The 13,677-nt window shown below is 42.9% G+C and overlaps 1 protein-coding gene across 1 annotated transcript in view; it reads right to left on the bottom strand.

The window, feature by feature from the left end:
- LOC132483039 (immunoglobulin-binding protein 1-like) overlaps positions 1 to 10,699 on the bottom strand; it is a 49,213-nt gene extending 38,514 nt beyond the window's left edge. The window contains exon 1 of the mRNA XM_060088280.1: positions 10,636 to 10,699. Coding sequence (XP_059944263.1) covers positions 10,636 to 10,699 — 64 coding nt within the window. The remainder of the gene's footprint in view (positions 1 to 10,635) is intronic.
- Between the last annotated feature and the right edge of the window lie 2,978 nt (positions 10,700 to 13,677).

Below are 13,677 nucleotides of genomic sequence, written 5' to 3'. Positions count from 1 at the left end.
ACACACACTTTGAAAAGTTACTTCTTCTGTGAAAGCTTCCTTGAGCCCCTCTCCCCCGCTAAATGAAAATTTTCTGTGCATCTCTATCAGAACACCTACCACGTTGTATTACAGCTAGTGACTTACAAATCTATCTCCCTTACCAATATGAGTCTGATTAATTTTTGCACCTCTCCGGCTAGCCCAGTGCCTGATACTTATTAAGTGCCCAGTGTCATTATATCAATAGAAAAATAAGTGATCGGTTTGGAAAGCAGCTCAGTTTCGCAGAACTGTGCTGTTCAACACGGTAGCCACTTGCCACATGGGGCTATTGAGAACTTGAATGTGGCTATTTTGAATTGAGATGTGCTTTCAATGTAAAATATACACCAGATATTGAGAACTTATTACGAAAAAGTAATGTAAAATATCTCAATAATTTTTACACTGACTACATGTTGAAATGCTAATGTTTTGTATATATTGGGTTAAACATATTATTAAAATTAATTTCACTTGTGTCTTTTCACTTTTTTAATGTGCCTACTAGAAAACTTAGAATTACATATTGGGTTCACGTTTGTGGCTAACAGCTACTGTACAGCGCTGATGTAAAAATATAATTCCAGGACTTTGAAAGAAGGGACCTCATTGCTTTGAACAAATCAATATAAATATGTACTGATTACCATAGGACACACCCCGAGTTGTCCTAGGAGATTTAATTTAAGTAAAATGTATGTTGCCTGCCCTGAAAAATAAGTTTTTAAACTAAATGTAGTTTACACTATAATTGAGAAGAAAACAAATTTCACGTAAAACCAACTAGAGGGGGCTTCCCTGGTGGTGCAGTGGTTGGGAGTCCACCTGCCGATGCAGGGGACACAGGTTCATGCCCCAGTCCGGGAAAATCCCACATGCCGTGGAGCGGCTGGGCCCGTGAGCCATGGCCACTGAGCCTGAGCGTCCGGAGCCTGTGCTCCACAATGGAAGAGGCCACAACAGTGAGAGGCCCGTGTACCGCAAAAAAAACCCAAAAACATTTGCAAATATTTTCTCCCATTCTGAGGGTTGTCTTTTGGTCTTGTTTATGGTTTCCTTTGCTGTGCAAAAGCTTTGAAGTTTCATTAGGTCCCATTTATCTTTGTTTTTATTTCCATTTCTCTAGGAGGTGGGTCCAAAAGGATCTTGCTGTGATTTATGTCATAGAGTGTTCTACCTATGTTTTCCTCTAAGAGTTTGATAGTTTCTGGCCTTACATTTAAGTCTTTAATCCATTTTGAGCTTATTTTTGTGTATAGTGTTAGGGAATGATCTAATCTCAAACTTCTACATGTCCCTGTCCAGTTTTCCCAGCACCACTTATTGAAGAGGCTGTCCTTTCTCCACTGTACATTCCTGCCTCCTTTATCAAAGATAAGTTGGCCATATGTGCGTGGGTTTATCTCTCGGCTTTCTATCCTGATCCACTGATCTATCTTTCGGTTTTTATGCCAGTACCAGACTGTCTTAATTACTGTAGCTTTGTAGTATAGTCTGAAGTCTACCATATGACCCAGCAATCCCATTACTAGGCATATACCCTGAGAAAACCATAATTCAAAAAGAGACATGTACCAAAATGTTCATTGCAGCTCTATTCATAATAGCCCGGAGCTGGAAACAACCTAAGGGTCCATCATCGGATGAATGGATAAAGAAGATGTGGCACATATATACAATGGAATATTACTCAGCCATAAAAAGAAACGAAACTGAGCTATTTGTAATGAGGTGGATAGACCTAGAGTCTGTCATACAGAGTGAAGTAAGTCAGAAAGAGAAAGACAAATACCGTATGCTAACACATATATACGGAATTTTAAAAAAAATGTCATGAAGAACCTAGGGGTAAAACGGGAATAAAGACACAGACCTACTTGAGAATGGACTTGAGGATATGGGGAGGGGGAAGGGTAAGCTGTGACAAAGCGAAAGAGAGGCATGGACATATATACAGTACCAAACGTAAGGTAGATAGATAGTGGGAAGCAGCCGCAGAGCACAGGGAGATCAGCTCGGTGCTTTGTGACCGCCTGGAGGGGTGGGATGGGGAGGGTGGGAGGGAGGGAGATGCATGAGGGAAGGGATGTGGGAACAGATGTATATGTATGACTGATTCACTTTGTTATAAAGGAGAAACTAATTAAAAAAAAAACTAGAGGGCAATATAGGACAGTATATAACTAGGGCATATATTGTACTGCATAGGTTGTTGGAAACCCAAGAAATGACAAAGCATTTTATGTTAGTAGTCAGAAAGCTTCTTAGACATGACATGAAGTCGCAGAATTTCAAAGTTGGAAGAGGATATCAAAAATCATAGGAAAACAACCTGAGACCAGATAAGTGACTTGCTCAACGAGTTGTGACAAAGCCAGTGTCTTCTAAATTCAATTGTTTTTACTCCATCTATCTTAAATTGAGTAGGATTTAAAAAGATGGAGAGGCCTTTCATGTGGGACAGAATGAAGCCCCAAGCTAAATCAGTGCTTGGCAAGAAGGAGAGGAGAGTGGGGCATTAAGTGTGGGTTGAAAAAGCTTCCCAGGTGACTATAATACACCTTCCCTTGCAACCTGCTTTAGAAGCTGAGGAGGAAAGGAAGCTCTGGTGAATCACCAATTTGATTTATCTGGCACCTCTAATGAGTCTTGTAAACTGAAATTTCAGGGTCAGCCTTGGCCAAGAATACAAAGAAGAAAGATAGTACTTGTGAAGGAGACTTAGAAACAGTAATTGTGAGACTAAAGATAATTTGTTCCTGCACATTTGCTTGGATTAAGACATAGCTTTACTGTCGCCTAAGAGAAAAAAAAAAATACGCAGAATTTGAATCTGGTCTTGAACTTTGCAAGCCATTTTTCTATGGCTTTCAAAATGACAGTCTTCATGAGAATCGCCACTTACTTTCAGAGTGCATGTCATATATTCACATCATCATTTTAAATATTGAATTGCATCTTACTGAGATAATACCAAGATTAAAAAGTGGTTAGAAAAAAAGTAATAATAAAAATGAATCATTTATTGTGTTTCTGTGTGTAAACACTTTATCACATTAAATCCCAGTTGTGTATGAGAGATTTTTTTTAAAAAAATCCTAGTTTAGGGGAACCAGAAGCGCCCTTAGAAATCTTGTAAGTATAATGTCACTTAAACTTTTTGTAGTAGCAGAACTCTTTTTCCAAACCAAATTTTAGACAGGCCAATAGTTTTTAAAAGGGCTTCTGTGTTTGAAGTAGATACACAGAAGCCTGCCAACTCAGCCCATCTTTTCCCCAACTTGTGCAGTGGCACCCAAGGCACAAAAGCACTTCTGAGGGACTCGAGGGCTCTAAGTAACACAGTATAAAAAGCACAAATCTAGCACAGCCCCTTCATTTAGCAGATGAAGAAACTGAGACCCTGAGAAGTTAGGTAACTTGCCCAAAGTCATACAGCTAGGATGACTAACTGGTCAACAGTATATAGAGTGAGTTGGAATGGGGAGAAACTAAAGTCCAGGAAAATAGTGGAAAGCATTTTAAGTAATCTGTGCATAGCTACAGAAATGAGATGACCTTTCAAGTATTTCCTATTGTGACTCCCCGATCGAAATGATGGATGTTCATTTGTCATGCTTGGATCAACACAGATTTGTTCTCTGAGATAAATTTTGTGAGTCATGAGAGAAATGGTATAGTAAACCTTTTCCTGCCTATCTGAATTGAGGCGCTTGGCAATTTAAACCTTCTTTGGTCTACTGCTGTTTTGTCTTGAGTGAGTAGTATTCTACTGATATTTGTACCTGTAATGCCAGCAATAACACTAGATGAGATCAAATTGTGCACAGTGTAAAGCCAAGAGCAGGCTGTAACTTGCCAAAAATTATATATGGAATAATGACTTAATCCCTAGTGTTCAAACTAACTTCACTAAGTATTTCTGAGGTTTGAATTTGCCTGACTAGTAGCAAGAAGTTCATTAAGCCATGAAAGGAAAAACTCCAGTACAATGAAGACTGAATTACATGAAAGATTTAAATTCCTACTTTTATATCCAACTCTGAGGAATGTGGTAAAACAGTTAAAAACACTCTGGAGACTGATATTTGAGTCCTACCTCTGCTACTGAGTAGCTGTGTGACCTTGCAGAAGTCCCTTCCTTTCCACATTAGTTATGTGCTACCTAAATTCTAGGCACTGGAAATTCAAAGAACAAGACACTGGGTTTGAGCCCTTAAGGGGCCCACAGTTCAATGGGAAAGACCAGTGAACAAATAATCAAATAGGAATTTGTTAAGAATGGAGGGAATAACTTTAGCCCTGAGGGGGGCATTCTGTTAAAGGTCAAACTCCATATCTGCCTTTCTGATCCTTTCTGACCTGCTGCTGACATCCTTTTCATTCTGTTCACCCATGGATCCTAAGCTCCACCTTTAGCGGACTCTCCTAGTTCTCGAAACTATCATGTCCTCTTAGGCCTTCATGCATTTACATGGGCCATGCCTTATGCCTGCAATGTCCTTCTTTCCCTTGTCTGCCTGGCAAATTTGTATTTAGTACTGACAACTTAGCTGAAGGATCACTTCCTTCAGGAAGCATTTCCTGATCATTTAACTGCAGGTGAGGTGCCCTCCTCTTAGCTCTTACAGCACTTTATTCATCTCCCTATGACAGTGCTGGACTATGGTTTTCTTTATCCACAGCTGTCTCTCAGTAGCCTGAGAGCTCCTTGAGGTCAGGGAGAGTGTCTTGTTCGACTTTGTTTACCTCAGCACAGCACCTGACATTGTGGGGTCATTAGGTAGGGACTCAATGTTAAATGAATTACAAAACAATAATACCTTACCTTCTCTGAGTGCTCATTTCCTGCCAGATGACTGTGCTAAGTATTTTATATGCATTTTCTCAGTGAATCTCTACAACTGCCGTAAGAAATAGGTGTTGTTATATCCTTATTTTACAGATGAGGAAATTGTGGCTCAGAGAGGTTAAAGTAACTGGCCCTTTAGTGTTCCCTTACCACGGGATCTGAACCCAACCCCATTGAATCCAGATCCTATTCCAGAGCCCATGCTTTTAACCACTATACTATACTACAAAAGAGGGGGGAAATTACAGACCTAGTGAAGAACGAAAGGGGAAATGAACATGTAACAGATAGTGCTAAAAAGTAAAAGGAAGCAAGGCTGAATCAGTAGTCTGGCCCACATTATGGAGGATGTGGATTCAGCCAGAAGTGTGTAGACTTGATGTTCTGTAAGCAATAGGGAGGCATTGGTTTAATTCAGTATTTATTAAGGAACTATTATGTGCCAGCCACTGTGCTAGCTGCTGGGATATAAATATGCATAGTCTTTGCTCCCGAAGCTCTAACTGGCAGGTAAGGGAGAAAGAAAACAAGTCAATGTAAAGTGGTATATGATTTTATAGTGATACATTGAGAGTGATACATCTCAAAGGAGATGAGGCCAAAACTGAGTATTGAATGGTGATAGGATGTGTAGCGAACTTGAAGCATTTCATTATTATTGGAACTTACAGTTGGAAGCAACAAGAGGTAGGTAACTAATTCATTCAACATGTATTTATTGAATGCCTGCTATGTGCAAGACACTGTTCTGGCGCTGGAGTGAATGAGACAGACAAAACCCCTGCCCTTGTGGATTGCAAGGCAAGCAGGAGCTACTACTGCATGCCCATTTGTATAGCACTTATTTCCAAAGAACTTAGATAATGTCTTAACTGCGCCCCACAGTAGCTCTAAGAGAGACTACAGTAGGTATACTGGTCAGTCTTTCCAAAATGTGGAGGCATACTGGTGATATGAGAGATGAATTTAGGTGGTACATGGAGGACCACTTATAACATTTAAATAGCTCTAAGCGGGGCTTCCCTGGTGGCGCAGTGGTTGAGGGTCCGCCTGCTGATGCAGGGGACATGGGTTCGTACCCCGGTCCGGGAGATCCCACATGACTTGGAGTGGCTGGGCCCGTGAGCCATGACCGCTGAGCCTGCGCGTCCAGAGCCTGTGCTCCACAACGGGAGAGGCCACAGAGGTGAGAAGCCCGCGTACCGCAAAAAAAAAAAAAAACTCTAAGCAATACCCCTAGCAGCCTTCTAGCATCACAGATAGAAAGCTTCACCTCCGGCTTTTCCCTAGGTGACTACACCCCTTCCCCATCTGTTGCCATGGAGATGAGTGGCTTCACTTCTCTAATTCCCCTACCTCCACCCCTAGGTGAGACTCAGAGAGCCCCCTTCCCATCTCCATGGAAAGAACTCCATGCTCCCCAACCTTTTTTCCAAATCACATCCTGCTTCTCAGGCTGTCACCACAGAAACAGAAATGTCTCCCCATCCCCCCAGGCATCTCCATGGTGACCCTCAACCTTACCCCCAGGACATAACCAGGATCAATCCCTACTATAGGTCTAGAAATCAGGGGGCGATAGAAGGAAGGTGAGGGTGACTCCCTGCTGTGGCTGCCATCTTTGTCTCTTTCCCTCTGGCTTTGAATAAAGGCATTGGGGCCCCTCTCTCAACAAAGGGGGTAGGGAAATTACAGTTTATAAGTACCAATTAGGTGCCAGGCACAGGGCTAGGCACTTTACATACTCAAACCAGACATTTTACAGAGTTTAAGGGAGAAAGGCTCACAGAGTGGGAGGCAGTTGACCTTGTTTCCCCTGCTGAGCCTCTTATCATCCTCACTGAAACCGGGAACCAAGAGGATTTTATTTCCACCATTCTTCTTTGCTGTATGACCTTGGGCAAGTAGCCTCCTGTCTCTGAGCCTCATTTTCCCCATCTGTAAAATAACAGTATTGGAATAATTATCACCTTGAATATCCTCTTATTAATGTCAGATCATAAGTAGTTCTGATCTTCTCTTGAGGAACTGATTTTTTTTAGCTATGAATGCTAGTAAATGTTAAGGTGTTTTTTGTTTTCTTAAACTGACATAGTGGAGGTCTTCAAAATTTTATGATTGAATACTCTATAAGTTTATTGTTTAGAATCTCTAATGGTTTCTTCTAAGGTTTTTTGTTTGTTTTGAAATTTCTATTTTGAAGTAATTCACAGGAAGCTGCAGGGAGGTCTTGTGCATCCTTTACCCCACCTGTGCCAATGCTGGCATCCTAGCAGTATAATAGCAAAACCAGTCAACGGACACTGATGTAATCCACAGAGCTTATTCAGATTTCACCAGTTTTACATGAAGTCATTTGTGTGTGTGTGTGTGTGTGTGTGTGTGTTCTAATGCAATTTTATCACATGTGGAGATTCATTTATCCACAGCCTCAGTCAAGACACAGCGCTGTTCAATCACCACAAGGAATTCCTTGTGTTGTCCCTTTATAAACACACTCACCTACTTCCCTCCCTTCATCCCTAATTCCTGGCAACCATAAATCTGTTCTCATGTCTACAGTTTTGTTATTTCAAGAATTTTATAAAAATGGAATCATGTAGTATATAACCTTTTGGAATTGTTTTTTTCACTCAGCATAATTCCCTGGGGATTCATCCAAGTCATTGCATATATCAAGAGTTCATTCTTTTCATTGCTGAATAGTAAGTATCCGATGGTATGTATGCACCAATTTGTTTAACCATTCACCTGATGAAGGACATTTGGATTGTTTCCAGTTTTAGGCTGCTATGAACATTCATGTCCTTTTGTGTGAGTCAAACATGTCTTTCACAGAGCAAAATGTTTTATTTTTATAAGGTCCAATTTATCAATTTTTACTTTTATGGACTGTGCTTTTCGAGTCAAGCCTAAAAACTCTTTGCCTAGCCCTAGGTCCAAAAGATGTTCTCCTATTTTTTTCTAAGAGTTTTATAATTTTATGTTTTACGTTTAAGTCTGTAATCCATTCTGAGCTCATTTTTGTATAAGGTTGGGGTTTATATTTTGCCTATGGTTGTCCAATTGCTCTACTACCATTTGTTGGAAAGACTATCCTTCCTCCATTGAATTGCTTTGTACCTTTGTCAAAACTCAGTTGAGCAGATTTGTATGGGTCTATTTCTCGGTTCTCTTTTCCACTGGTCTATGTGTATATCCCTGTCAGTGCAGAGCACAGGCCTTTGAGATAGAATGCCTAGTGCCAGTTGCTAGCTTGGGTGATCCTGGGCAAGTTACCCTTCCATGACTACCCATCTCACTCAGTATATAAGAAGGCCTTCAGAGCCCCGCCTGATCTAACCACACCCTACCTGTCTGTGCCTATCTCCTATTACTCCTCCCCTTATTCACTCTGCTCCAGCCACACTGGCCTCCTGACTGCTCCTTAATCACATCACATATGTTCCCACCCTAGAATCCTTCCTGGGCTATTTCCTTATCCCAGAACCTTCTTTCCACAGACATCTCCATTGCTACCTCCCTTACCTCCTTCAAGTCTTTTCTGAAATTTCATCTTCTCAGCGAGGCTTTACTTAAAATGGCAAAGCCTTTGCCTTTCCTCTTTCCCATGTGTTTTCACCTCCACAGCATTCATCACCGTCTAACACACAATGTCATCTATGTACTTATTCTTTGTACGTCTCTCACTACGAGCTCAAGGCGAGCAGACATTTTTGTTTTGTTCACTGTTGTATTCCCAATGCCTACACTGTGCCTGGTACAATACACCTTTGTTGAATGAATGAAGGAATGAGTGGATAGACGGATGGATGAATGAGTGAGTGAAAGAATGCTGTGAGCCAGGGCCAGCTCCCTTGAGCATTTTCTCTGCCCTGTAGCTTGTGCCAAGACAGGACTCCAACCTAAATGTAAGGCCAGAAACTATCAAACTCTTAGAGGAAAACATAGGCAGAACACTCTATGACATAAATCACAGCAAGATCCTTTTGGACCCACCTCCTAGAGAAATGGAAATAAAAACAAAGATAAACAAATGGGACCTAATGAAACTTCAAAGCTTTTGCACAACAAAGGAAACCATAAACAAGACCAAAAGACAACCCTCAGAATGGGAGAAAATATTTGCAAATGAAGCAACTGACAAAGGATTAATCTCCATAATGTATAAACAGCTCATGCAGCTGAATAGCAAAAAAACAAAAAACCCAATCCAAAAATGGGCAGAAGACTTAAATAGGCATTTCTCCAAAGAAGATATACAGACTGCCAACAAACGCATGAAAGAATGCTCAACATCATTAATCATTAGAGAAATGCAAATCAAAACTACAATGAGATATCATCTCACACCAGTCAGAATGGCCATCATCAAGAAATCTAGAAACAATAAATGCTGGAGAGGGTGTGGAGAAAAGGGAACACTCTTGCACTGCTGGTGGGAATGTGAATTGGTACAGCCACTATGGAGAACAGTATGGGGGTTCCTTAAAAAACTAAAAATAGAACTACCATATGACCCAGCAATCCCACTACTAGGCATATACCCTGAGAAAACCATAATTCAAAAAGAGACATGTACCAAAATGTTCATTGCAGCTCTATTCACAATAGCCCGGAGCTGGAAACAACCTACGTGTCCATCATCAGATGAATGGATAAAGAAGATGTGGCACATATATACAATGGAATATTACTCAGCCATGAAAAGAAACGAAACTGAGCTATTTGTAATGAGGTGGATGGACCTAGAGTCTGTCATACAGAGTGAAGTAAGTCAGAGACAGAAAGACAAATACCATATGCTAACACATATATACGGAATTTAAGAAAAAAATGTCATGAAGAACCTAGGGGTAAAACAGGAATAAAGACACAGACCTACTTGAGAATGGACTTGAGGATATGGGGAGAGGGAAGGGTAAGCTGTGACAAAGCGAGAGAGAGGCATGGACATATATACACTACCAAACGTAAGGTAGATAGCTAGTGGGAAGCAGCCACATAGCACAGGGAGATCAGCTCGGTGCTTTGTGACCGCCTGGAGGGTGGGATAGGGAGGGTGGGAGGGAGGGAGATGCATGAAGGAAGGGATGTGGCAACAGATATATATGTATGACTGATTCACTTTGTTATAAAGCAGAAACTAATAAAATAAATAAAGAAAGAAAGAAAGAAAAAAAGATTACTCTACCCAGCAAGGATCTAAAAAAAAAAGGGGCGGGGGGGCTCCAGCCAGCCCCCATGCACTTGTCCTTCTAAGCGTGACCACCAGGTGGCAGTTGGAGCCTGAACTCCGGCTTCATTTGCTTGCGCATGCGCGCGCGTGCCAGATCACACAGGGCCTCATGGAGAAGAAGATTGGGACCTGATCTGGCATGCAGTGGGGAGCCATCAAAGAATTTAAAGCAAGGAAATGATGGTTACACTTGCTGGCTTGGAGATTCAGCTGCCTTGAAGGAGGGCAGTGACTGGAGGCAGGTGAGAGATTAGCTGGGCTTAGATTGGAGTAGTGGGGATAGAGAACAATGGATGAAGACTATGGATTTTTTTCAGAGGAAGAATTCAGCAACCAATTTTTTCTAAAAGCTTGCCTGAAAAAGGAAGGAGTGCTAGGTCCAGAGAAGGAAATTATGGTACAGTTTTTTTTTTTTTTTTTTTTTTTTTTAACACAGGTGAGACTTGAGGCTCTTCTATTCCCCGTAGCACCTGGCACCAATTAATTGAATAACTGGAGGGAGGGGCACCTAGCCCAATACCTGACAAGTGGTAGGGGCCTATCCCAGATTCAGCGTGGACCCCATCTTCTGACTTGCCTCTCATCTTTAAGCTGGAGTCCCATGACACAAGCACTGTGAGGCTGGTGAATTTACTCAGAACCTGGATTTCCCTTCCACTTAAGGGGTTTCCCTATAATGGTCCCCAAGGACTGAGGGAAATTTATAAGCCAGTCAGAGAAGGTATCCCAGTTTGTTCATTTCCTGGCATGTCAATATGTTAGGAAAGCCCAGCAATTCTCCTCTATTTCCTTTTCATTTTCAAAGTCCTTCACCCCCTTCTCTGCATTATCTTTCCCCAGGAAGAATTGTGCGTTCTTGCTTTTCCCATCTTTTATCAGTACTTCCTTCTCGTCATGGGACTATTTAAAACTACCCAAGGTCCAGCTCACGCTCAGTTTGGAAGAAAACTAAAGGAGTCCAACAGCAAGGGCCATTCAGAACTCAGCCTGCTTTCGGCCTTGCTGTCTGTGCACCTCATGGACAGTAGTAGAAATTCTGTCCCGCTGCCCCAAGGCTGCTATCTTCTCCATGCTGGGGGCTTTTGCCTTCCTGGCAAATCTGGGGTGAAAATATAGGACTTTGTGATGGGTAAGAAAGGGACAAATGAATACTTATATACGGGTACTTTGTGTTAAGTGCTTTGTAGATGTCATTGTATTGCATCTCCACAGCAACCCAATGAGGGAGGTATTAGTGTCATTAATTTATGGATGAAACTGAGGCTCAGGGAAATGGTAGAATTTGCCCAAGATTATTAGGTTAGTGGTAAGTCAGGAATTAGACCCATGTGTTTTTAACCTCAAAATGCATTTGTACCCAGTAAGTTATTTGGGGGGGGGAGTGGGGGGGGTTGCATGGGGGAGGAGAACTCCCCTGGTTGACCTTTTTTCCAAGAGAAAAGGCTAGAAATAGGTTTCTCCTGTCCTGGGTGGGTGCCCCATCTCAAAAAAAAAAAAAAAAAAAAAGAGTAACCATGTGTAGGCAGTGTCTAACTAAGGAATCTATACATGAATTCATTGTTGCCTCTACCTCCTTTCTTCACCCCCACTTGGTGAGCTCCTGGGGAACAGGGTGAGCATGTAGACTCAGACTCAGGTTTGCTGTCCCCTCGGACAAGCCTCTTCCCCTCTCTGAGCCTTTTGTTGTTCCAGCTATAAAATGAGAGTATTGTCAGAGAGAAACGGTCTCTAAGGTCTCTTCCAGCTCTAACATTCAAGGATTGTATTGATTGTACCGTACTGTAGGATTGCCTGATTCATTCATGTATAAAAACAAATTTCCTGTTGCCATAGAGAACAAGGGCTTTTTGAACTAGAAAATGATACGCTCAAGGAGGCAAGATAAATAGTGGAAAGGGCATAGGCTTTGAGTCAGCCAGACTTGGGTTAAAATCCTGTACATACACTGGGCAGGTCACTTTGCTTCTCTGAACTTCTTTCATCATCTATAAAGCAGGAAAAACTACTCCTGTTTCTTGGAGTGAGGTAATGTATATGACAGTGCCAAGGGAGGTACTCGAGACTGTGTGTGTGTGTGTGTGTGTGTGTGTAATTGGGGTTTGGCTCTTCCTCCCCAACTCCACCCCACTCTGTCTAGCTCACAGGATATTCTTTTCTCTCCTCCTCCCTGACAGCCAGGCTGAGTGTTTACTGCCAGGGCCTCAGCTTCCAAAGTTTTCTGGCAGGGTTATCAGGAGTGTGGAACAACTCGACCTCTCTCACAACCTTGTAAAAGTCCTAGAGGGGATGGTGCAACTGAGACTCGACCAAAGCCTGGACTTTAGGTGTAGCCAGCTGGAGGTTCTGGCCTCAGAGGCCCTCGACCAGCTTTGTTGGCTCAGCTCCCTCACCCTGGCATCCAGTCTCCTGGACTGTAACTGCCTGGCTAACGACAGAGCACTCCAGTTCTTGTGTCACCCTCAGGTTCTGGACCTCTCAGCCAACTGCCTCATCAGTGACATGACTGCTTACCAGGTGACCAAACTCAGCTCACTGGAGAGCCTAAACCTCTCAGACAACCACATGACTCACCTGGCTTGGGGTGCCTTCTTGGATCCCCTTTTCCGTTGGGCATCAACCCGAGCAACAGCTACATTCTGGAAACTTGCTGGCTTGTCTGTGCTGTAGGAGCTCATCTTGTCCAGGAATTCTCTTCATTGCATCTCCACCTTCAGCCTCCCAAGGCCACTTGAGCCCCAGTGGCCTGCAGTTATCCATAGCCGAGGGCACACCAGTTTCAGGTATTAGACCCGAGTCATAACTGACTGAGTACCTTCCCACTTCTATGCACCCAATACCATCTCCTCTATTTTAACCACTCTGACAACTCCCTGGCCTTCCTAGAATCAAATCCCCTATCCCCAGCTTTGGGGGCTGCAGTTGGTACCATGATATAACATCCAACCTGAACGCATTATCTTGACATATCCCACTTGACCTAAGTAGGCAGCATTCGCGGGAGACTTCCTTGGTAGGCTTCCTGCCCTTCAGTGCCTCATAATGGCCTGGAACTGTTTCCAGAATGTGACAACCCAGTGCCCCATGGCATCACCAGTTCTGAGGCCGGCCCCTACTTTTCCACTGTCCTTCTGCACTTGACATCTCTGGATCTCTGGGGGAACATTATTTAGTCATTGCCCACCTGGTTATTTGAGATTATGCCCAGGCTGGGAGCCATGGACTTGGGGAACAAGGGGTTGCACCTATGTTGGAAGCATGGGGCCATGGGGGAAGAGCACCTCAAAAGCCCCCCAACCCGAAGTCTTTTCAGGGCAGTCTTCCTAGTGAAGCATCTGGGCCTTCGTGGAAGAAGCCGAGGGTCTTACATTCAGGAATCTGCCCCTGCCACCCTTTGCTCCCTGGATCTCTCAGGTAATATGGGGCTGACTTTAACTGCAGGGACATTCTGAGGCCTGCACTTCTCTTTGTGGAAGCTCTCTCTGTATGACAATAGCATGAGGGACTCTCAGGTACAGCCTCCCTGCCTACAGGAGCTCAGTGCCTTGACTTCTCTGGCTACAAG

Source organism: Mesoplodon densirostris, assembly GCF_025265405.1.
Source record: "Mesoplodon densirostris isolate mMesDen1 chromosome Y unlocalized genomic scaffold, mMesDen1 primary haplotype SUPER_Y_unloc_2, whole genome shotgun sequence".
Classification (NCBI taxonomy): domain Eukaryota; kingdom Metazoa; phylum Chordata; class Mammalia; order Artiodactyla; family Ziphiidae; genus Mesoplodon; species Mesoplodon densirostris.
The sequence above is the reverse complement of the archived record's forward strand: the minus strand, read 5'-3'. Positions and strand labels throughout refer to the sequence as shown.